This window comes from Schistosoma haematobium, chromosome 1 (genome assembly GCF_000699445.3).
Source record: "Schistosoma haematobium chromosome 1, whole genome shotgun sequence".
NCBI lineage: Eukaryota > Metazoa > Platyhelminthes > Trematoda > Strigeidida > Schistosomatidae > Schistosoma > Schistosoma haematobium.
Window position 1 is genome coordinate 25692677 of NC_067196.1, and position 27272 is coordinate 25719948.

Below are 27272 nucleotides of genomic sequence, written 5' to 3' on the forward strand. Positions count from 1 at the left end.
CAATTATGGCCATTTTGCCAGGTTTTACGTTATTTAAGATTAATCGTCAATTGAAATATGGTTTCTGTCCAGTTTGACAATCAAATCTCCATTGAAATATTAATTTTCCAATAGATATAAATATAAATGTAAAGTTTTGATTGTATCTTATACATAATAAAACAAATAACTTCTTTGTTTAGATCTACTTTTAACTGAGTAAAAAACATCTCTTGAACTAATGCCAAAAATTAGTAGTATCAATAGAATCTGTTATAAGTAATCTTTCTTGAAAAGAATATCTTGATTATAGAGTTAGTTTATGTAGAATAAACTGTCACTTTCTATATTCATATTTTAAATACTGATATTATTCAATTTAATCTTAGTCATATATTTTGTAAGCAATGATGGATATTGGCTAGCAATGGAATCCAGGACGCGCGTTTCGTCCTATTTGGGATTCGTCAGCTGGATGTACCTGCATCTCAGAGTTAATGTTCACTCTGGGACTCGAACCCAGTACCATTCGCTTCAAACTTCATCGCGTTATCCACTCATCTACTGAGTCCTGATAGCCACTTACTTGTCCAATGGGGTGAATTTAAATTCACATGGTATTGTTTGGCTTGTATCTTCCCATTGAGGTTTAAGACTGCAATTGATCAGTCTGTTATTGGCACTGCTAGCCACTATCCATCATTGCTTACGAAGTGCTTGTGAATTAAGGCAATGTCGAGGCATACGCACAGTATGCACATATGCCATAACAGAATGACCAATTTCAGTCTTAAACCTCAATGGGAAGATACAAGCCAAACAATACCGAGTGAATTAGTTATATATTTGTTTGAAAATTCAACGTTTAGTAGCAATACTTAAAATAAATAAATAATGAAATAGAAAAGTTTATAATTCATATTTTTATTAATACTTCATCTGTTAAATTGATCATGATTGTTTTTAGAATGAAATAGTTTCTGCAGCAATGCTTAAAGTATATTATTAAAACTGGTTTATGATAAGTATGAGAATCCAGGACGCTTATTTCATCTTATTCGATACTCGTCACTTGGGATTACCTATATTTCAATGTTGTTGTTCACTTTGAGACTCGAATACCATGTCTATCGTTTCTAACGTCAGTGTTTTATCCACTGAAGTAGTGAATTCAGTTAGCTATCAGCTTCTGCAACCGGTGTGAATTTTGATGGTAAAGGCTTTTATTTAAATACAATTGATAGCCAATATTCAACTTTAATAAAAAAATTTTGATTGAGATCATGAGCCGATTGGTGTTAGACCACCTTTGGAAACCTGGAAGCACTGGGCGGCCGTTTCGTCCTATTGTGGGACTCCTCAGCAGTGCGCATCCACGATCCCGCGAGCGGGATTCGAACGCAGGACCTTCGGTCTCGCGCGCAGACGCTTAACCTACTGGACCTCTGAGCCGGCATCCAATTGTGATAGTGTCTAACATCAACCAATCCACGAAATTGCGCGACCAACTTCCATTGTACTGAGGTAGATACCTGTCTCTACCCGACATGGATTAGCTCCACTGATCACGGCTTCTCACTAGAACTCCGAGAATTCCCTCACGAAGCTAGTCACTAGTGAGCACATGTTGATTACTAGTATAGGGGTGGTGGAGATTATTAAGTTCATGATCTCAATAAAAAAACTTAATTGTCTCCACAACCCCTATACTAAAATTTTTTCGACTAAATGGGAATATTGAGACAATCCTCTTAGGGTGCACACATGCCAAAGTAAACTGATCAATTACAGACCTTACCATTAACAAAAAAACCATTACAAAAAGAATTCTTTTTGTAATTTATAAATGAATCACTGAAAACTTAAGGTCATCAATCTAACAAAAGGCGATTCGTTGGATTCTTTTGCCTGTGTTAACACTTCCACAGGTGAATAGCTTTTTATGATTATTCACGTGATTTCTACCAGAAACCACTTTGTCAAAGTATGGTGTCAATTTAATGCTCCCTGTTATTCACTTGTATATTTTTTGAAATTAGAAGAAAGGTATACATAAAGATTGAATATTTCCCAAGTGAAATTCTCCAAATATTTCTATAGTTCTTTCATAATATGCCTATCTACCTGTCTGAAGATTGAACATTTGTGCACTACTATATCTGTCTTAGTTAATGTTATAATATATCAACATGTAAATCTATTAAATTCTCCCCATTTTGTTATCACCCTCTAATTTTACTGAATTATTTATCCGAATATATTGTTAAAGATAGTTATGTATATCTTGTGTGTTTCTGTGTGTTGATTAGTATTACTGCAAAACCTTAATTGTTTGTTTAGAGAAAAGATCACCTATAAAATCCTCTTTCTGAGCTGTTAATCTTTCCCATCATTGTCAAAAATCATACTAACTTATTGGATAGTTAATTATGACTATCTAGTTGTCAGAATTAAAATATTCTGTTCTCTTCATTAGTTGACCTAAAAAAAGTTAACCGATTAAAGTTGTAATTCTTTTTTTCAGTTTATATTTATTTCTTTGATAAAATAATTATCCACATTGATAAAACTATGCGAAACTAGGAAAGAAATTATTTCTGTATATATTATATCACTTGATAATATATTTTTCAGGAAAGTTTCAAGTTGGGCAAAAAAGTTCAGCAAAAAATGGACGGTGGCTAGCAGTGGAACCCAGGATGTGCGTTTCATCTTATTTGGCACTCGTCAGCTGGATATACTTTCACTCCGGGACTCGAACCCAGTACCGTTCATTTCAAACGCCATCGCGCTATCCACTTATCTACCGAGTCCTGATAACCACTTGCTTGTGCAATGGGGTGAAGTTTAAATTAATTTGGTATTGCTTGTTTGAGTCTTCCCATTGCTGTTTAGGACTGCAGTTGATCAGCTAAATGTGTAACACGATGTCGTTTGAAGCGAACGGTACTGGGTTCAAGTCCCGGAGTGAGTATCAACTCTGGGATGGAAGTACATCCAGCTGACCAGTCCCACATAGGATGAAACGTGCGTCCTGGATTCCATTGCTAGACACCATCTATCTTTGCTTATACTGCTTGTGAATTTAGACAATATCGAGGCAATCGCTACAGGATGCACATATGTCAATAACAGACTGATTAATTGCAATCTTTAACAACCATGAAAAAAAAATTTATTTATAATTTTGTATCGTATAGTACGACAAATCGAAAGTATTTTTTCCAAGTTATACACTTTCTTCCTTTAATTTGACAAATCCTATCTGATCAGGCTTTACTCTAATATACAGTAATATTTATATGCATATATGAAATTAATAAACCAATCAAGGTAGTTTATGAGTCAATGATAACAACGAAGAAAGATTACATAATAAGTGAAAAGTACAAATTGATAGTATGATGACAGGTGTACTAGTTTTGATAAGGATAATAAAGGCTTAAATCGATGTAACATAATCGGTAATAGGTCAATGATCAGAAAAAATATAGACAATGAGATAACATTTACAAAATTAGAGTAAAGCCTGATGAGGATCTAATCGAAGACAACATTGTTCGCTTATATATGTTGTTCTAAATCCTACCTGAGCTGAGAATATCCATCATCATTTCAAATACATATATGTATGTATATTCTCTACCTTTTAATGAATTCAATGATCAATACGCGTTATGATTGTATATTGTAAATGTTATTTATAAATATAACCATTAACATATACGTATTTGTGGTGTGTATTAAAGCTAATGAATTAACAAATGTCACATCAACATGTACAATAACAACGACACCTACTATTATTAACGTATTATTTTAATTTATGTGTAACAGTAAAGAAAAATATAGAAATATATTGATTCCAATGAAGTAGTGATATGTAATGGAATGAAATCATTATTAGCGGAAATCAATGAAACCTGGTGAATTCTTATTTATTATTATAGACATATATCGGTTAATTGTCACTAAAAGTAAATTAACTAAAGTTCTAAATGTATCATACTTTTATTGATATACTGTATTTATCTTGAGAAAACTTTCCATTTTTTGTTTCATTTATATCCGATTCATTTTGAATAGTTCTACTGTTTTTGTTTTTGTTTATTGAGTATTATTTAGATAAATAAGTTTGGGGGTAGGCTAATTCGTTGATCACAAACTGATATTAACTTGAAAATAAGTATCAGTATATGGTTGTAGAAATGGATGAGTTTTAATTGAGATCATGAATCGATCAATTTTAGACCACCATTGTAAACCTGGAAGCACTGGACGACTACTTCGTCCTAGTATAGGACTCCTCTGCAGTGCGCATCCACTATTCCGCACACGGGACTCGAATCCATGACCTTCAGTCTCGTGTGCGAATGCTTAACCTCTAGACCACTGAACCGGGATACAACGAAATGGCCATCCAGTGCTTTCAAGTTTTTAATGGTGGTCTAACATTGATCCATTCATGAAAATAAGTATTAATATACTAGCAATCTAAAGAATAATCATGAACATTCAGCCGATTAGCTTCTAGATGAATTCCTAAAATTGAACTTTAGTGTTTATTATGTCGTCAATAAATCAACTACAAATGATGATGTTAGATAATGATTACGGTATATTTTGCAAACTTATCAAGTTGCAAATGTAAACTATCATATATTCACATACAGAACTGTAAAGCTATTATTGCTTACTATGAGTTAATAAATGCTTTAGATTAAGCCTTTTTTGAGCTTAAAGATGAGAAAACTAAATTTGTCTATAACTAACAGGAAACAGCTTTTTATCACTTTTTAGTTTCAGAAAGTTATTCAACTGGTGTACATTTGCAATAAAAGCTGTCTTGACTACCTTACAACTAGAATAGTTTCATAAAATAAGATATTCAGTGATTCTCATATGTTCATTGTAAAAAAATTTATTTCCTGGAACTTTCTAATATATTTCTTTGACTTGAGGAAAACAATTTAAATGATAGAAAACTATTAGAATTGCTTAACATAATGCATAGGAATATTATTTCGAAAGAAAACTTAAAAAAAATATATACACAAAACAGTAATCACTGCTATGCCGCTATTCATCTTTGTTTAGAGTAATCATAGTATCCTATCATTTATTTGGAATGTTGTTTTTGTTAATTATCACTTGTTTGATTCGGTTTTTTTACTCATTTAAACAATTAGCATTACAAATAAATTAAGATATTTGTAATATCCAAATGCGTAGAAAAATCAAATTTCCTGACGTTTCGTGACTCAGTGTAAGACATTTCTTCAAAGAATAACAAATGGCTTACACTGAATCATGAAACGTCAGAAAATGTAATTTCTCTAATTAATGAATTATTACAACAAATATATAATTTATTATTTATAACAATCTATCCAATACTCAATTTATTCAAAATTATCAACTTAAACCCTGGTAATGTTACTTACAAATTAACATTAAAAGTACATCCAAAAGTATAATTCCTAAATTAATTCCAAACTTTTTCCTTATTACCCTTTGCTTCACTACTATACTTTCATTTCTACTCAAATTATGATTAAAGCAACACAAAAAAAAAGAAACTATCTATTCATTAATTTATTATTTCATTTATTTTCTGTATTTTTTTTCAAAGTATCCTTTATAACAAACAGTTACTAGGAGGGATATTTTATTGATTACTAATCTTTTTTCTTCTCTTATGAATAACAAAATTGATGTTAATTTAACAAGATGTTTTTTTTCTTTTTTTAAAAAAAATTCTGTTTTCCATTTCTCATTTAAATGAACACTAATTAAATCAAATTACCCAAATGCTGTTAATGGATTAGCACCAGACATCATATGTCTTAAATTAGAAATTGAACGCATATCACCATTAAACGAAAATGATGGTGAATTTCTAAATGATGTTGCTAAGGGAGCTGGACCACGTTTATATGTAATACTATTAGGATATTTGATTAGTTCATGTTGATATGGATTGAATGATTGTTCACTCAAATATCTTTGATAATTATTATTACTGCTAAGAGTTGAATCATCAGCATCATTATCATCATTATTAATAACACCATAGAAATCATTTGGTTTTTGACTATGTTGTATAGTCATTGAAAATGTTTTCTTAGGTATTATAATTACAGTTATAATTATAATCATTATTGAACAGATCCATTGAAAATGGAAATAACGATTAGAATTTCGTAGACACTTTTGTCTCATAGTTATTATTACTAATTGTTTTTTGTTAAAATTAATTAAGATTTAGTCTTTTGAAAATGTGTTTCTACGAGATTGTATTTTGCTGTACTATCCTTTTGTTACTTATCAGCAAACATAAATTATTTTTTATTCTAAATAAGTAAAATTAACAATAATTATCAAAACAGTAATATACTTAATGTCGTTGTTATATATATATTAATGCTTATGAAAGGGGGTGGTACATTAATGAAATTGACATCCTCTTTATTTTGACTGATAAGAGAATGATTAACGAATAGAAACTATTATGACCACATAATATTTTCTAATGTGTTTACGTGTTCACATCAATAAGGTAACATATTTGAGTAAAAGTTTAAAAGTATATTAATATTGAAATCATCCAATCATTATTTAGGATATTTTTATATGTTTATTTCCCTTACATGAATTATTACTGTTTCATTTTAAAAGTCCAAATTTTATATAATTTCATTATTTTTTAATTGGTTGGTAATAACAGTATTCAATGAGAAAAAGTCTTTCCGAATTGAATACTGTATAAATATATCTTGGGACCAACAGTGAATATGATACTTTTGATCAGTAGATAGTTTAGGAGAGGGGAGGTTATAAATTATAAGTCAGTAAACCATTCAGTCAGCCAGTAACAACGTAGAACATCGTAAGTACGTACATCAGTTTGAGTTGACATACCACATTAGTACAGAGATGCAGTTGTCGATTCAAATTCCGTAGTGGTAGAGGTAGTAAGAGTATAAGCAGTAATCGGAAAAATTAGGGTTTGACGATGTTATTTGAAGAGTATAATCCAGTGAAATAAATTTGGAAAGAGAAAAAAAGGGGACAGGAAGAATTCAGAAGATTAGAATTTGGAGAACACAAAGAGTGGATGCACCTGTGTCATTGCAAACGATTTTGAGCCATGTTATTCAAGGTCTCCAACCATTGGTTGCTATCATCTCGCTGATCTCAACCGGGTAGTCTACACCTACCAACATGGCTCAGTCCACTTGTCAGTGACTTCATAGATTTGTGCCATGTTTTGGTCTGGCCGCCTCTAACTTTCTTCCAACCTACTCCTATACCACTGAACATCGCACATCGAGGCAGTCGGTCGTTGGGCATACGTAACACGTGTCCAAGCCATCTCAACTGATGAAGTTTCACTACTTCATCAATTGATTTGCCATCCTCACCTAGTACCCGTTTCCTAACAACTGCGTTACTTACTCGATGGTCCCAGGATATACGAGCAATATTTCGAAGACACCTATGATCAAATACTAGTAACCTACGAATATCCTCTACTTTTACCGGCCATGTTTTACAGCCATAAAGTAGGACGGAACGAACTGCTGCGCAGTAAACACGTCCTTTGGTTGATAGACGGATATCTCGCCTACGCCATAAATGACGCAAGTTGGTAAAAGCTAGTCGAGCTTTCTGTATCCGTGCTGAGATTTCGTCACACATCAGACTACAAGGGCTGATGAGACTCCCAAGATAAGTGTATCTGTCGACACGCTCAACTACTTCACTCCTTGTCATTAGTTCGGGTGTCGATGCCACCCAATCCTGAAGCAACATTTTGCATTTCGAGAGGGAGAATCGCACCCCGAACATGCTCGCATTGTTGATTATAGTGGCCATAGGAATGAATTTTGTCGGCTTCTTCACCGATGGTGGGGCTTCATGGAAGACTGTCGCTCATTCTGGAGCACATGCTTAGATTCACATCATGCTCTAGTGCGAGTGCGTATTTGTTTACGTCTTACTGGACGTAGAAAAGATGCTACAAGGAAACCTCTTAGGGTGCTACTTAATGATAGTCAAGCTAAAAATATATTTCAAGAACAATTAGAAAAACAGTAAGGCAGCCATTTAAGTGATGCCCACCCCGAGGCGGCGTGGAATGGCTTCCGAAAAGCTGTGGAAACAGCAGTGATTATGACTAAACTTCTCAATGGCTTGGATATATCTTCCAAACCTAAAATAAATTTTTGGGTATTTTTAAACGTGTTTGTACGTGACCACGAATATTCTCAAAATGCACACTGGTTTCTTGAATATTATTAACCCTTTCGCGTCATTATAAATATGTACTCTTTAGGGCTTATCACGTTTTTCATCAATTAGGACTTTCAGAACTTAGCTTAAACATTTGAGTCACTTACCTATTTGAAACACATCATTAATTCAAGTAATACGTAGTGCATAAAAGGAAGCTAATATATTATAGCCAGATTTCGCATAATCAATAATCTGTCACTAATTAAAATGGTCATTTTTGAGTGATGATTTTTTTCATTGATTTTTTGGTTAACAGGATTTTCACTGACTCTTAATGGATATATTGTTTAGCACAGTAAAAATTTCAATAATCAATCGCAACTCAAAGGCTACAAAATTTCAAAAGGTATCATAATATTAATTGTTATATATCAGAACATATTCCTAGTGATCATGTTCATCGTCTATAGAAACAACATTTCAACACCATTTTAATCATATTCTCTGAAGTAAAATCTATTCATAATGTGATTTTGTAATTTTAATATAGGTATAGCCTTAACTGAAATCAAAGAATAACGTAAAATCTTGCTAAACATAAATGTTGTGACTTTCCAACAGTCATCTATACAACATGGAACAATAGCTTTCGTTTCCTAATTAATTAGTAAAAAAAATGGGACATTCATCCTTTTTAATGTGTTGTTTTCACCCTTCAAAGGGAAAGTCGTTATTTATAGAAGAATAGACTATTCAATAAAACTATCTAGATTAAAGCATTTAACTTAAAATACTATTTATTCCAAATATCCAGTATTCAAATATCTTGTGTCATAAAATTCATGTATGGTCAACAACACAATGAAAAATTATCTCATATTTATGATTGATTGGTTTAGGAATGAATTCCCTGAGTTTCCGATAGTTAGCCATAACTTATGTTGTCAACTAAGTATAAATTAAGTAAGACGGTTATTAGTAATGTAGTGAACTAGAAGATAAGTAGAGACAATCGAAAGTGATTTAACACAAAATTACAGAATCGCTTAGTAAAGTCTAAGAACCATACAATAAATACTTCATTTGAGAAATGTTAATCAATCGTCTCAGACTTCATTGTTCTTTCGTCCCCACACCAATAATTCTTTGTTCTCGTTCTCTCTTCGATCTTCTTAACCTTCTACCTACTTTCGATTGATGATGTATACTACTTATATTTGTCGACATCAGTGGCACACACCACAGTAGTACCCTATTAGACAACGGTCAACTATGAATGAAACTGAAAGTATGAACAACCGGATTCAGATTCATTGGTTGAAAAATCTCGTTTTCTGTGATGATTAAAGATCTTATTTGTGTTGAATATCATGTAAGTATGCAAAAGAGAATACTATTAAAAGGTCTCAAACTAAAAGAGGATGTTGTTCAATGCATCCTACCTTTTTATATTCTTGAAGTTGATGTCAGTTCGTGATTAAAATCATTCTCGGATTAAATATATTTCAAATAGTTCATTAAAATTATCTATTAGGTTACTATATATTTTTCAATGCTTAGGAAAAATAGTGTTTCCGTTCATACTTTTCGTCTTAGGTTTCAATGTGTTTGTTCAAAACCTTTAGTTACACACAAAATACATTTCTGAATGGCCTGATTAGCGATACTTATTACATTTTGATGCAGTCTTCGTGGTTAAAATTAAATTTAATCGAGCACGGACTTCAATCAGTTTTATCACTGAAACTAAGGCTAATGTATATTGAAACTGCTAGAAACCTGTCAACTTACCATTAATTTGTAGTTCTGACGAATATGCAGGTCAAAGAAAACCTACACTTCATAATAAAAATATAATCTCTGCTACTCTCTGCTTGTGTGCTTCCTCTTTTAGGTTCCTATTTCGCTGTATGCTCCCAATGACATCGTTGTTAGTATAACAGTAGATTTTTTGTATGATATTTTTACCTTCTGGAGGTGAAAAATCTTTTGTTAAAGAATGCTGTAGAAACAACGATTGATGTTGCGTTATTTCACAACAAAATCATCAAGTAAACACCAGTAAAGTGGGGATTCTGTTATCGTTACTGATCAGCTGAGTAAGCTACATCAGAAATATGGCCAGATAAAGATAACAACATTTATTTTAGTCATAAATCTTTTATTTTTGGTCCTCAAATTATACTTCAAGGAGACTGAACAAATCTTCATTAATTTAGTTAGTGTAATTGTTATCTGAATAATAGTTTCTATTTAAAATAGATATAATGAAACATTTCACAAAAATTTTATGTCTTGAAAATAAATAGCTTATTAATCATTCATTGGATGCTTTCCAGCTTTTGCCCATTTATTTCTTCTGGGTACATCAATACTTGGATTTAGATACATTCAGCTAATAAGTCCCAAATACGACGAATTGTACGTCCTAAATTTCACTGCTAGACACAATCCATCTTTTCTCTTATTTTGTTTATCTTTACATATATAAACATCAAAATGAAACTATTTATTTTTCAAGTGCAACACGTCAAACCATGCTATTATGTACCATCTTATATGTTGGTTCTTAATTATTAGTTCCTACTGATTAATTAGTTTAATAAATAACCTAAGTACATACAATGGTAACCATAGTGTAATTTCATTCTTGTTTAGTATACATGAACTATGTTACCAAGGATGACTATTTATTACTCAATCCTTTCAAAGATCCACACGTTGTATAAAGTCTAATAACATTCAATACCATTAACTAACTTAATTCAGTTTATTTAAAACCCGACTCAATAGAACTAGTTCCTTGAAGTTGTATACACTTTTGTTTTGTTTTTTTCTTTAACGATTACATGAAATAAACTCTATGAGTAAACTATAATTGAAGAATTTCTACTAATTGACATAGATATACAATTTATTCTCAATTGTATTTTGTAAAAATAAAAACGTACATTTAATCAATAATTGTCTTTTTTTCTTTAATTATGATTCTGAGAAAAAAAATATGCGTTTTCTTTATTCAGTATGTTTTTCTTCTTTTTTTTAGTATCTTTATAGGTTTGACCTCCGTAACTTTCAATTAGTTCATCGTTTTATTTTTCTTTTTAATTATTGATTTATTTTATCAGTTTTGTTCATATTGTGCTATTTGTATATCTTACTCTATTGGATTCAGTTCAGTCAAAACACAGTTAACATTGTAGTGTAATAACAGCTGTAAAACAGCTTTTTAAAAAAAATCATGGAAAATTGATTAGTTATTTTATTTTATTTCACAATTCTTACACAAACCTTAATACCGGAATAAATGGATCCTTCATATCAATATCTACTGAGAAAAATTTATAATGAAATAATTGACCATTTCTCCCCCCCCCTTGTTTTTTAGTTGTTTCATAACTTATAACAATCAGAAGTACATAGACAGTTTTTTCTACACTAATTCATTTTTAAAATCTTGTCGATCAGCAGTGAGGTCTAGTTACCATAGCATAATTTAAATACTCAATGGCAAACCAATATAAGTATTTCTTCTTCGTTCACAATGTCATTAATGTCTATTAATGTATTTGTTTGTACATAGTTTGGTGGATTTTACTTTCACGGTATTCTGAATAGTTACTGAGTATAATAATTTAGGTAATTTGGTGAAATTCTGCTTCCGTTCTTTGTTTACAAAACATAATTGGAACATCTCAGCATTAAAGCTAGACTAAAGATATTTGGTAAAAATTGATTACTAACTAACGATTATCGATCAGATTTTTCTTACTTGCTTATTGAAGTACGAAATATCAAGTACGGTGTGTGTAAATCCATTTGTAGTGATTGTTCTATTTAATACAATATTATATATACTGCGGTAGTTACTTATTTACCAATCTTTTTGATACATGAAAGGTCATATGATACGTTCTCTGTTGAAGTATTGTTCTGTAATGGTTTTGTTTAACCTACCCAGTCCAAGTTGGAACCATTTTTTCATATTAGAAGTTACCCTATGTAAAAGCTATTTTTATAATTTAGTTGAGTCATAACAAAATCGTTTTCAATGTCATTGCAATATTTGGATATGCCTTTTTGAGTTTCGTTTATTATTAGATCATTAAGCATTACTGCAGAAAATAATGTCTGCTTCTTTGTTTTATATGGTTTTTAACGACATAACTCCTTACTTAAATAAGCTGGTACCAGATTGCCAAACGAAACGCTGGATTCACTTCGAATTCTTTCGCTGATATTTTACAAATAACTTCTCCCTCTCTAATAACTCCTTGCTACTTATTTTCACATGGCCTGGGAGCATATATATCTTGAAACTAACTCAACTATCACTCATAATGTTAACTGTAAAATGATCATTAGGTCCCCAAGTCCAGTTTATTATTTTTTTGAGTCTCTGTATTATTGTTCCATTTTGAGATCACATTTACAAGTTTTATAACAAAGGAATATATAACTATCAACATTTCGCTATTTAAGAAACGTCGCGAGTTCGATATACCACATTAGCACACAAATACAATTGTCGATTCAAATCCAATTGTGGTAGAGGTACTAAAAGTATAAACAGTAATCGGAAAGATTAGGGTTTGAAGATGTGATTCAAGGAGTATGATCCAGTGAAATAAATTTGGAAAGAGAAGAAAAGGGACATGAAGAAGTCAGAAGATTAGAATTTTGGAGAACACAGAGTGGATGCACATGAGCCATTGCAAACGATTTTGAGCCATATATATGCGGTTCAAATCCCTTCTAATAATGATATAAGTATCACATCTGTCAAATAAGTAAGTTGCTATCTGGATTCAGTAACTCAGTGAATAACGAGTTGGATTTTTGAAGTTAAAGGTACTGCTTTCAACTTACGGTGTAAACGTCAAGTCTGGGAACCAGGTAAATCCAGCTTATAAGTCCCAAATAGAATAAAATGCACGATTAGGATTTCACTGACAGTCAGAAATCCGTCTATTCTACGAAAAGTCGTGAAAATGGCTATATTGAGACATTTTTCACAGGATACACATATGTCATCAAAGACTGATAGAAATTCAGTCAACATTACCAACAACAACTAAATTATTACTTTTGTTATTCATTATTTATCTTGAAAATACCCCACTAGTATGTTGAATGTTTTTCATGACTAGTTTAAAGGTCAGTACGCATCATCCTATACAGAATGTTTTTTTTAGTAGATTAACAAATACTTAAATTTTAATAGTTTTCTTGAATTGAATACAGCTTTGTTCTATTAAACTTTATCATGGTTATTTCAGCATTAGAAATGGTATTTGTGGATTCCATATTATCTTTCATTATCTTTAGCGTATATTAGTGTATCTAACAATATCTCGATTATCGCACTTTGAAATAATAATGTTCAGCTAATTTACAAAGACTTGTACATGGGTGAAATCTGTTTCAGTTGAGAGTTGTTTGTCGTGTTGTAAATGATAGTAAACTAGAAATAGTATTGAGATACCATTATCAAAGTTTAACTTGATCATTACAAATAAATTGACCATTAGATAGGTAATTTATTTGTAATATCCCAATGAGTAACAGAATTAAATTTTTTTAACGTTTTGTGACTTAGTATAAAAAGTTATGTCAGGTGAGACTATAACTTACAGATGACCTTTAAGCGACGCTAGACTGACCTTCAGAGTGTCCACCTAATAACTAGGACCAAATGAAGGTTATGAACCCGTGTGAGGAAATAGAATTATAATTTGTAGTTGATGATTGAGTGTAGGAACTAAATTTCGGGTTTTCATCACGAACTGACATCAGCTATAATGCTAAAACTCTATTTATCCAAGACCTGTTATTTTATACGTGATTGGTTCGTCCATAAATTATAGTCTTGCCGCTATTTCACAGACATTACAAAAACATTATTTTAATTATTAAAATATTACCGATCTTTTCAAATTATAACAACTAAGTTCATGTGATAATTTACAATAATGATCAAATATAATCTACCATATGGTGTAATTCAAAATGAAGTGAAGTGATGCTTTACTACAATAGGTCAACAATTACTGAATATCTTATTCATTGTATGTTATCACTTCAAAGCAAAGAACAAGTGAAACTCTAATCGAATCATTTGTTTTTCAGTATGTTATAAATTCTTGTTGTATTTTCGACTAGGATTCTGATCATATTTATTTATTTATGAGAAATTGGATGTTAATAAATAACAGAAAGTGTATTACAACTAGATTTAGAACGTTCTGTTCAACAATGTTAATTACCTAGCAGTACAAAATTCGTCGAACCTTTGGATTTTTTATAAATATAATTTAAATATATGTATCAGAAGGGGTATGTAGATATTATTAGTAATATTCATTAGTTGAGATCATGAGTCAATTGAAGCTATATCACCATGAAAAACCTGGAAGCACTGGAGTTCGATTGTTGGACTCGTCAGCAATGCGCATCCACGATCCCGCTCGAGGGATCCGAACCCAGGACCTATCACTCTCGTGCGCGAACGCCTAATCACTAGACCACTGAGCCGGCATTCAACGGTGTTAATGTCTAACTTCCATCAATCCACGAAATTGCGCCACTATTGTCTTCAGTGAGCTGATATCTCACAACAGACCCGGTTGAACTACACTGGTCACTGCTTCTCACTAGAACTCCAGGAAATACCTCTTGAAGTCAGTCACGAGTGAGCATATGTTGAGGAGTCTCACAATAGGATGAAACGGTCGTCCAGTGCTTCCAGGTTTTCCATGGTGGTCTAGCTTCAATTGACTCATGATTTCAACTATTGAAAACACTACAATCTCCACAAAACCCTTCTGACATAAAAATGAGAATCATTTAAAAAGTAAAATCAATTTCCCTATCTTTACCTAAATAAATCTTCATTCAACCTTATCAGTTTTGTTTCTTTAATATTATAATGTAAATAATAAACTTAAGTAAACATAATGTCGGGTTTTTCTTTTACCTTAATTAAACTTTTTTTTAGAACTATTATTTATCTTTTATAAGGATAAGAAATAAATTCATTTTACCATTTATTATCATTATTATTATTATTATTATTATTATTATCTTTTATCATATTTGATTGAAATGTTAATTAACTTTTATTTTCATCATTCTTATCACGATAGTGACATTTGATTTTACAAAAACAAGATCTTGTTGTCATGTTTAATTGATCTTTCTATTATATATTCAATGGTTTCTTCATTGAAATCGAGAATTTAACAGTTTACCTTTTATAATAATCATAATAATAGCAACCATTATATGCATATTCCTAAATAAGGTTAATTATAAATCATTCTATTCCAAAAAGAAGAAGAAGAAGAAGAAAGAAGCTAACTGTTCACCTATTTTCATTCCATGATATAATTTTATGTTAACAGTTTAATATAAAAAAATTACACAGTTGAATACATTCAATCTAATGTTCATTGTAGAGTAACTTTTTTAAAATGTTTTTTGTTTTTGTTTGATTTAACTGATTTTGTCAAAATAATTTATGTGTATTCGTCTTAAAAGTCAAGTTAGAACGCCTTCAATCTTATCAGAGGTTAGTTTGATTAATATAATAAAACTATATATATATATATATAAACCATTAAAGAGACAATGAAAGAAATGTATTGTGACAGTGAAAAAGAATTAAAGATAATTCATCCAAGAAAATAATCTTATCGACAATGTCATTTACTTATTTGGTGAAATTTTATTCATAGTGATTTAATAAATATAGTAGTCTGTTGAAAAATATGAAGAGGATTGTATAATAAAGTATTTGGAGATTACAGTTGTAGAAAGATGGTTGTGTAATAAGTTTAAAGTTAGGGGGGAATGCTTAAATGAAACTAAATGACGAATATGCAAAAAGATATTAAAAATATGAGATTGTAATTAGTTAGAATAATTCAAGTCATAGCTACTATTCTATAACCAATTTCGATTATGGTTAAGTTTGGTTAAGCGTTTTTATTAACTTACTTAATAGACAATGTTATTTGAAAAGTAGTAATTCGCATATTTTTTGTAGCGTTATGGTCACTAGATTACATGACAGACTCTAGTCAAAATGTTGATTGCTTAAATATCACTTGATGATTCATCTTCCTCCCTAGGCATATATGTACTCAAATCCTATTATTAGCCTTTGCTTTGCCTTGCTGAGCCCTTATGCAGTTTGACTATAAATTTTCCCATTTAATTGTTCTCATATACTTATTGGACTCTCCGCTTTGAATTCTCTGGATGTGCTTATAGCTTTGTGATCTGCGCTATCCGCTAACAAACCGTAGTTGCCGCTTCTCTTTGCTTCTGATTTCAAACACCGTTGAGATTTATATTATAATGTCTACAACGATGATTGTTTAACAAAGGAAAACTAATTGAAAGGAAGTAGTAACAACAAGTTTGACGAGCACGAAAGAATAAATATGTTACTGGTGGGGTAGAATGAGAAATTATATATGTGATTCTTGGACACAGAGTTCAGATTTAAATCGTTACTGTTCAACAGTACCAGTTAAATTTTTTGATAGGCTGAAAAGCGAAAAGCGATTTGTATTTGTTGTTTAAATCCTTCCATTGATGTCTAAGACTGCAACTGATCAGTCTGTTTTGGGACATATGCACCCTGTGCTGACTGTTTTAATATTTCCACTAAGTCATAAGCATTCATAACCAGAGGTGGATGGTAGTTAATGGTGGAAACCAGGATGCTCGTTTTTGTCTTGAACTCCACTGCTAGCCAACATCCAACTTTTCTCATAAAAAGTGATGATTATTAAAAAATTAAAGCTATTCAACGTTGAATATTAAAAAAATATAACTGAACTACAGTAAATTCTCTTATTTTAAGTAGGTTTTTTTTAACAAAGAGCAAATAGCAATCTAACAAAATAAAAAATAAAACCTATTTTCAGATGAATATCAAATGTCCTAAAGACTTATTATAGGTAATTCCACATTTGTGATTGATGTTGAAAGTATTCACAAAATAAGTTGATAACTATTGATTTGTTTTGTGTGATGGCATATAGTCTTTGAATTGGAGCTTATTCAATCGTTACCAAACAAGATTATGAGTAATATAACCAAAAATCTATTACAGTGGCACAGTTCATTCATTATCTGAAAAACCTTTAAGCTTAGTTTCATTGTTTTTATACATCAACTATTCTTTTGACCTTATTCATTTCTTTGAAATTATATTTCTCACATCCCACATCCAACCACTTTCATATACATTTTTGTTAAACCTTTCTTTTCGCTGCTTGTTCGTAGTAAGACAACTTGAATAGTTATTTATTAAGAGGTTTTATAATATATATATATATATATATATATATATATATATATATATATATATATATATATATATATATATATAATTGAAGCTAGACCACCACGGAAAACTTAGGAGCATTCAACGGCCGTTTCGTCTTAGTGTGGGACTCCTCAGCAGTGCGCATCCACGATCTCATGGGTAAACTTTCAATATTATGAACACTGTTACCACCACTAGTCTCACTAAAATCAGGTCCTAAAGGTTTCGTTGATAATTTTAACCGCCTTTTAAAATATTCATAAACTAACCGGGATAAAGTAGTGCCGGGGACAACTGTTGGGATTCGAGAACTTATGCCTCTAGTGAATCCTCTTAAACCAGTCATTTGGTATACATACCAATAGGTCCGGGGTTCGAATCTCGCTAGGCGGGATCATGAATGCGCATTGCTGATGAGTCCCACAATCGAACTCAATGGCCGTCCAGTGCTTCTAGATTTTTCATGGTGGTCTAGCTTCAACTGACTCATGATCTCAACTTTTAAAAATTACCATAATATCCACAAAACGGCTTCTGATATATATATATATATATATATATATATATATATATATATATAACACAGACTAACTGATCACTTCCACAATTACCACTGAAAAATGAAACATCAAATGATATAAAAGACTTTTTCAATGTTATTACTGTTGCTGGTTTTGTTTGTTCAATTATAATAATCAACCTATATCAATCTTTATACATTTCTATTGACAACAGGTTATAAAAGACCTAATTATTACAACAGTATTAATCATTTTAATGTTAATTTGAAATCATAGAAATACCATTTATATGTATGAAAATGTTTATCATAACAATCATTTTCTGTTTTATTTTAGAAATATGATTTATTATTAAATGTATTACATTCGTTATTTCGCTTATTACTAGTATATTAGATTGATTCGGAATTATGTTGTTTGTTTGTTTGTTTTTCCAGCATGTAAACATAACACTTGTATAATATAAGTAAGGGCAATGTTAAAAAGTGAAATTAATAACATAAACACAAATGTTTATTTATTTAATGACATAAAATTTATATTCATTAATCATACTTTACTTGTAACCATTATTTAATCAGTATAAACCAATAAATAGATAATTACATTGTATGAATATACTTTTCTTTCTTTTAACATAATTAAACAAACTACTTGAGAAACATTTATCAGTATGTCATAGTGTTTGGTGTTTTTTTCTTTCTGTTTTCATTAGATTATTATAATGTTATTCATGGATTAAAGAGAAATAATTTTGATTGAGATCATGAACCGATTGATGTTAGACCACCATTGAAAACCTGGAAGCACTGTACGGCCATTTCGTCCTATTGCAGGACTCCTTGGCAGTGCGCATCCACGACTTCGCTGGTGAAATTTGAACCCAGGACCTTCGGTCATGCGCACGAACGCTTAACCTCCAGACCAGTGAGCTGGCATCCAACGGTGTTAATGTCTATTCTCAACTTATCCACGAAATTTTGCGACCATCTTTCATTGTACTAAGGTAGATACCTGTCTCTACCCAACACTGATTAGATCCAGTGGTCACGGATTCTTATTAGAACTACGAGAATTCCTTCACGAAGTTAGTCACTAGTGAGAACATGGTAATTATCGGTATAGGATTTTGGAGATTATTAAGTACTTGACTGAGATCATGAACCGATTGATTTTAGACCACCATTGAAAACCTGGGAGCAGTACAATGGAAGACGCGCAACTTCGTTGATTGGTTGAGGTTAGACATTAACACCTTTGGATGCCGACTCAGTAGCCTAGAGGTTAAGCGTTAGTATGTATCTAAAGGAGTGGTATCCGTAAATGATTCTTAAATTGACTATATAGAATAAAGATGGTCTATTGTTAGTTCGAGAAACAATTAACAGAACTTTAACTGACAAAATGATGGAGTCTTACGATTAAGTATTCAATATAGATTATCTGTTGAGATGATCAGCTAAAATATCAAGTGTCTATCGATATCTTTAATAGAAATAAATATGCACTGTTATTGCATCGTATGAGCTGTAAAAGTTAAGAAGTCTATCAGTATATCGACTGTCTCTTATCATCAAAGTGCAGTCGATGTTAAATCCATTAATGGTAAAATTATACTTCATTGGTTTACTGAGACATCCTTAACAAAACTATCACATTAGTAGATTAGTTCTCAGCAAAATGTAGTGGTTTACCATAAGCATTCTCTTGACCTAGATTCTTGAAGTCTATGCTAACAACATCATTTGTGGGAGTATGAATGTTCTAGAAGAATTATATTATAAAGTTTTAAAAAAAGTATTTTTAAAAGAATGCTCTTAGCATACAAAGCATGTAAGTTCCTTTTATGGAAGTAATATTTAATTTAATTTCTTAAACAAGGTTACCTTTTTAAGTCAGGAAATAATCTCAAAACTAAATCAAGATATTTTTCGGTGGTGAGACTATAACTTACGGACGACCTTTGAGCGACAGTAAAGTGACTTTGAGAGTGCTCACCTAATAACTAGGACCAAATAAGGGTTACAAACTGATGTGAAGAATTAGAATTGTGATTTATAGTTGATGGTTAGGGTTAGGAATTACATTTACGGTTTTCATCACGAACTGACATCATCTACAAGGCAAAAACTCTATTTAACCAAATGGATTGCTGAATTTCGTGCCAAAATGTGAGACCTGTTATCTTATATCTGATTGCTTCGTCCACAAATCATAGTCTCGATTTTTCGGTTATTTTAAATAATATTTACTTAAATTGAAATCGTTGACAATCGATAAATTATTAACTAATCATCGTTGTAAGACCACCATTTTTTTATGGGAAGGTGTAAGATCACATTTTTAATAACGAAATATTCAACATAACTGTTTAAATAAAGGAACACCTTATCCCTTGGTATGATTAGTCGTATTTTCATCAGTGTTTAATAGTCCATTGATAAATTACCTTTCACATATGTTAAAAATGTGATCATATCATTGAAAATTCAAATCATTGTAGTAGTCCTGTTTTGGTAAAAGAGCTTCACAATGACAAGTGAAATTTTTGTAAAAGTATATCTTGCTATTACTTAATTAAAACGAATTTGATACAATTTTATTAGTGAAATTTGATGAGATCTATGTATACTGAGTACTTTTTCTAGATTGTCACTTTTGAATATACATTCAAGAAGACTAACAAACTTTTCACTTGAATTATCTTTTTCCTCTATTTTCTTCAATAACTTGTTTTCACGAATTAGTTATATATGTTTTGTTGACACATAATTTGCTTGCTTACTAGCTGTTTTTTTCACACAACCACACTATTATTACTATAACTGTAGTATGTGTAGTATTTTTTTCCACTTTTGTTACTTTCATTCACCACTATTATTCTCAGCATCACGGTCGTTATCATTGTTTGTCATTTCCATGTTGTTTGATCAACGGTAACAAATAAAAAATATACAGTGTTTCTGAGACAAAAGAAAAGAACTGACAAAATTCACTAACTGAAGCGTGAGAGGAAACTTCATCGATGTTTATACAAACGGGTGAAGAATAACGAGTAAATAAATAACGATAATAAGCAATAAATATCATTTCAAAGCTTATTTATAATTTTTTATATTAAAATGAACAGTTATTTGTGAAAATACATGTGTGTTTAATTTCATCAACAACTCGGAAGGTAGGACTGTCAGTGTGAATAAAATATAGTATCAAACTTGAGTGGTTATTTTAAATGACATCAGGATGTTTTTGCCGCATGTCTTTACACTTGAGCACACGGATATATTGAATAAGAATTTGTGTTAAGGACAATAGTAGTACAAGTAGTTATACATACCACTTAGTTATTGATAAAAATATTAAATTTCATACTTATTCAGTGTCCTATTCAAATACTTCTGTCCACACTCAGGAAACTATGTGCAAAAATTTAGCAAAAATGTCTATCCGTAAAAATCTTTATGTTCCTTTCCTTACTACATTCGCGTGTATTTGAACTTATACCGTTGTTATTTTACCATTACAAGTAACTTGTTCTCAGCTACGTCATACGCCTTAAGTATATTACAGGTGTTTTTTTAATTATTTGTCAGTACAATTGATAATCATAGCATTTAATAAATTTCTCGCAAACCTACTCCTACTATAACCAGCACTGAACTTCGAAGTGAACAATTGTTATTCATACGTTATAGGTGTTACAACCACCTTAGTTAACAAAAATCCTTAGTCCCATCGACTGGTTTGTCCTCTTCGTCGAGTGCCCTAATTCTAGAATCAGCATTGCGCACTCGCTTGTTCTATGATTCATGAGTAGCGTTTCAAACAAACCCACTATCAATCATCAGCGTCCCTTCGACGTCTTCTGCTTTCATAAATCACAGCCACAAAACAGAAAAAAACAAACTAAATGGTAGTATATTGATCCTTTTGTTAGGAGGTTTTAGTGGTCTACTTTTATCAAGAGAACGCGATTAGTGTAATGGAAACAATTTTTATTATGACCAGTTGTACCGGTGATTATTTTACTGTACTTGTTTGTTTGACTGTACCAAAGACATCCTTCATTCCGTTGATTGTGACCTTGCACGAACTTGCGTTTGCTCAGCAGTTCCGCTTGTACTCCTTTAGTACGGTCTCGGTATTCTTTCGATACCACGAGATCGCCAACAAATATATCTCGCTACAACCTACAATCGCCTTCTGATTTCTGGTTTACTCGAAGGTTTAGCCTGTTCTGGTACGCAACCTTCTTGTAGTGGTTATCATAGTGAAACGTGACTCGACGCCACACTACAAGGTAAACAAGTATCGCAGTTGGAAAGAGACAACGGAGTTTTCTAAAGACGTGCGGAGGTTTCATCAGATACCAGCCTATCCGAATTTATAAGATTCCCAAGACAAGCTAACTGTTTAGTGCGTTCAGCCACTTCGTTCCCTTTTATTAGTATGAGTGTTGAGTTAGATATGCCATGGAGCAAGATTTTGCAATTAACCGGAATAAAACGTACCTTAAACATCTTTTCATTATAACTAATGGGGTTTAGAAAGCTATTAACTTTGCGAATATCTTCACAAAACAAAACAATGTTATCAAAGTATCCTTAGCCAATAAATAAGTTTCCGAATACAACGGTAATGTTATTTCCAAAAGATGTATATGACGAAATTAATTAAAAATGAAGGAAGTTGGCTACACTGGCGAATACAACTTGAGATTTACGATTCTAGTAACCGTTCATCACAAGCTCTAATATAAAATTTAATTCTCGGATGAAGTTCATTTGAAAGATTTACCTGCTTTCTTTGCCTAACCTTCAAAAACTGACAATTTCGCAAAACCTCCTGGTCTATGGATTGAGATCCTGTCTTCGAGCAGAGGAAAATGGTTATATTCAGGAGTTAACATTGCTATTGACTGAAATGACCAGTTTTCCGGACTAGCCAGTTGGCTCTTCTTAGTATTTTAATCAAAATGACTTCTTAAACTGGACTGCCGTTCTTAAGGACCTCTGGAAACGATCTGTCAGAACCTACTATTTTCTTTGGCTTTGCAGATCACATGGCCTTATCCAACTCACTAAGGGTTGATGGGTTTGTTTCAATATCCTATTCTGACTAATTAGTAATAAGGGACAATTAAAAAGTGACCGGAGGCCAGATGAACTGCTTTATGCTCATCATTTTGATCACCTCATCTGAGAACGGATTGCCGTTCCCAATATCAGTATGGTCTACCTTTAGACGTTGACCAGCCATTTCTCTAATCAAAAGAATTTTGCAGTTCTAATGAATTCCAGCATTCATAGTGTTACTTACTAGAATTTTAGTTCCAACCAATGTTATAATTCTGGGCGAATAGCATACTGAACTTGCTAGAGGGAAAGCTAATGGACTTTTGATTCAAACTGTCCCTCATCACCAAGCCCTTGAAAGAAACAAACATAGTATATCTGTTTGATATGTCTCTAAAGGTATTGAAAAATTGACTAGAAAAGATAATGAGTTCAATGAAATAGCAGTGGACCATAGCCAAGTCATAATTCTTGATGAACTATTCTATACTCTATAACGCTGATCGGTGGCCTTTGAGTTGTTTGCTGAACCTCATAAAAGTCAGAAATGATCAGCTCGTGTTTATTAGTCGATGCCATGCAGCAGCCTATCTTCTTATTGTGAGTAACCCCCCTCCAGTCTATTACCTCAACCCGTCTTTATTATAGGATTTTAAGATGTTCGCACATAGCGGCTAAAATATGACACTACGCCATTCTCTTAGTTTGATTTTCAACACAATCCATTCAGGTATGTGTATTGTGTTTCTTGTATTCAGCCTTGATACACTTGTAGTGACTCACATTTATCACGAGAACACGACTGGTTTAATAAAAACAATTATTATTATAACCAACTGTACCAGTGTTTGTTTTAATGTGCTTTTGTTTGACTGTGCTAATGACAGCTATATTGTGCTTCCATTCTTATTCTTACACTTTTGATTGTGACTTCGCGCGGATTCGGTTACGTTCTGTAACCAAGCTTGTGTCCTGGCACGATCTCGGTATCCTTTCGATACCACGAGATCGCCAGCAAATATATCTCGACTTGGTCCATTAACTGCCTTCTGATATTTGGCTTCTCGGGGATTTTATGGATTTATTTGGTTACGTTCAACCTTCGCCTTCTGATTTACTTGTCACGTGTTTTTTGGCAGCGGTGTTCATAGTCAATCTCGACTCGACGCCACGCTACACACTTATGACTATAAGACCTGATAAATAATAGTCCTCAGATTACATTCCATACTTTTACTAATTCCAGTCATCGTAATTTTCTGTTTCAAAAAACACCATTGGGGAATTAGAACACCCGATCATCAGGCTAGACAGTGCTAGATAAAGGGTCATTTTATAGTGTAAATTTAACGTAGAATCCCTTGAAACTAAACAGCAAAATCATTCAAGTCAAACTCTAGTAGATGAAGATACTTAATCAAACGACGTAAGTTATTTTAATTATGATAAAAGTCTGCAAATCACAGGCAACACAACGTGAATTAGTACACACGACTTCAAAGCTATGAAGCTTGCGTGTTGTTGAACTTTTACTTCATCTTCGTTATGCAAGATGAACCCTCCCTCCGAGTTTATTTGACCTCAATTTTTGTACCCTGATGCTGTAGTCTCGAAGACGATCAGTTTGGGATGTAGCGAAAATATCTGACATGTTAACACCAAAAGTGTTTTTAAGGATACGGAGTGCCAATATGGGGTTCACATCGCATTTACTATGAAATAGAAACGTTTAAGCTTTCTAAGCGCTCATTACTGGAGAGTTCTGAAAAATCCACATCCAACTTGTTTCTGACACGCTGGACACTCTGGAGTATGCTAGCACCATAATTAAAACTGTCTGCTTGATTGAAAGACTTTAAGCGAAGTTTTACATAAATGAAGTATAAAACCGAAAACATTTGAATACTCGACAAAGTCATCACGCCGCTCGCGGGATGGGAACCCAGGGACTTCGGTCGCATGCGTGAACGTCGAGGAGTCACACAATAGGACGAAACGACTGTCCTGTGCTTCCGTGTTTTCAGTGGTGGTCAAACATCAATAGGTTCATGATCTCAATCAAAGACTTAATATTCTCCACAACCCCATACTGACAACTAAATATATTTACCGGCCAGAATGTTGGGAAGTACAGTCCCTGATTGCCGGAATGTTGGCCTTTCGGGTACTGCGGCAGGTGGAGCAGATACATACTGTATTTATATGTCTAAAATATAAAATACATTGCGTAATTACTTCACTAGTGGTGCAAGGTATTACGTGTTGGCGATATAATTACAACGTAGTATAAGAAGACAATGTGTAACAGTGATGGTGCGTGTTCTTAGTATATATATATATATATATATATATATATCCTGACGCTAGTGTTTCAAAAAGTACAGTGATTTGGCATTTGTTGTGGTTTAACTTTTCTTTTGTGTATTTGTTGCATCAAAGGTACGCTTGGTATACTTTACCTTGGATTATTTTGATTAAGGTCTGAAATTTTTCTTGGATCCGCCTTGTGGTACATTTTTCTAGTGGATTCTGACACTAGTGATCATATATTTTTAACTCTTTTGACCCGTTTACAACAGTCAACAGTACTTATAAATATGGACAGCAGAATTGCTCTTTCCCCGTAGAGGAAGGAATATAATGTAGTGAGTGCGAAAGGTGGTTCCATAAGATATGTGCCTGTTTAAGTCCCTCCTCATACAAAAGATGCTTTAAGCCTAACTCGCACTGGCTTTGTATGTTTTGCTGTTCGAGATTGGTGGTAGCTGCCTTGATAACACGATTACGAACAGCAAAGAACGTGACTGTGTAGTACGTGCTGTTACGTAAAAGCCAAACATTCGACTGCGATTCACCGAAAAGTAAAATCTACTATTAAATTAATAAAAAGTGAAATACCATATGACATTGGTAGTCATGATTCTAAGGTAGAAATTAAAAACCCGAACAAAACTATCATCTTACCTAATGGTCCCGATGTGGCTGTTTTGCGTGACGAAAACAGATCATGCGAAGACAAAGAAGAGAAAGTAAAAAGCTGCAAGTACATCCGCTCAGCTGTTAAATTTCTGATGGACACCCATTCTGAGTCACAAAACATACTGCCAGAGTCTGAAAGTAAAACAGAACTCCACCCTAGCGTATCTGGAAAAAGCTTAATCTCATAGAATACTTGTGGTGGTATTGGTTCCTAGCCACACAATCGTCGAAGCTGAACGTATATCTACTGAGAAAATTCACTTTCAACATGTAACACTAAGAGAAGGTCAAGAGTGGTGAATGCGGGAATATTCATTCAATCACTTGGCATGACAGCCTCGTAGACGAGGTCATTTTGTATAACATGTCATTAGAAGTACATTTTAACACGTGTGGCGATTCAACTAAATAACTATGACCATTCATATCACTACATAGCACGTGCAGTTGCGTTACTTAAAGTAACGGACTGTGAAGATCCAGGAGTCATGATCAGCAGCGGCCTCAAAACTATGAGCAACTGTAAGGTCGTTGCCAAAGGCTTTAGTATCTTATGGGATATTTGTGGTCGTTTTAGTACGTGGATGAGGAAATATTCAGGATATTGTACCCGACATCTGTGAAGCTGTATTTGGAATATGTGATTAAGGCAGAGTCAGATATGCTAAGAAAGATCAAAATTGTAGATCTCTCTGGCCCATCTTATAAAAAAAGACTGAGGCACCTCAACTTATTTTCGTCATCTTACGGCAGATTATAGGGCGATCCAATGTTAGCTTATCGCCTATTCAACGACAGTTTTAGTATTAACAGGTCCCATCTTTTCCTTTCATCTAGAACCGATCATCTGAGAGGACATTCTAAGAAAGTTCAAAAATCGAGACCAATCAGTTTACGTCTGGAGTTCCGTTTCTCGCATCTAGTAGCGGATTATTGGAATTCTCTACCAAAACACATAATGTCAGCACCTTCTGTTGATACACTCAAAACAGGACTAAACCTCTACAGTGCTGCAAACTGCGAAGAACAATATAGGATGACAGGCTTCTTATCTCCAGTACAGAAGAATGGACAGATATTACTGGCAATTTGTTACTCCATCACATCTGAGACAAAACGATTATTCTAAAATAAAGTTGA

At 32.6% G+C, this 27272-nt stretch overlaps 1 protein-coding gene across 1 annotated transcript; it reads right to left on the minus strand.

The window, feature by feature from the left end:
* Positions 1-837: 837 nt before the first annotated feature.
* MS3_00006106 (uncharacterized protein) lies at positions 838-6627 on the minus strand (the record flags this gene model as incomplete). The annotated part of the gene is made up of 2 exons (XM_012936228.3): positions 5786-6627; positions 838-856 (listed from the first exon to the last, which is right to left on the minus strand). The coding sequence occupies exons 1-2, from the start codon at positions 6199-6201 to the stop codon at positions 838-840; spliced, it is 435 nt and encodes a 144-aa protein (XP_012791682.3). The 5' UTR covers positions 6202-6627.
* Positions 6628-27272: the final 20645 nt, after the last annotated feature.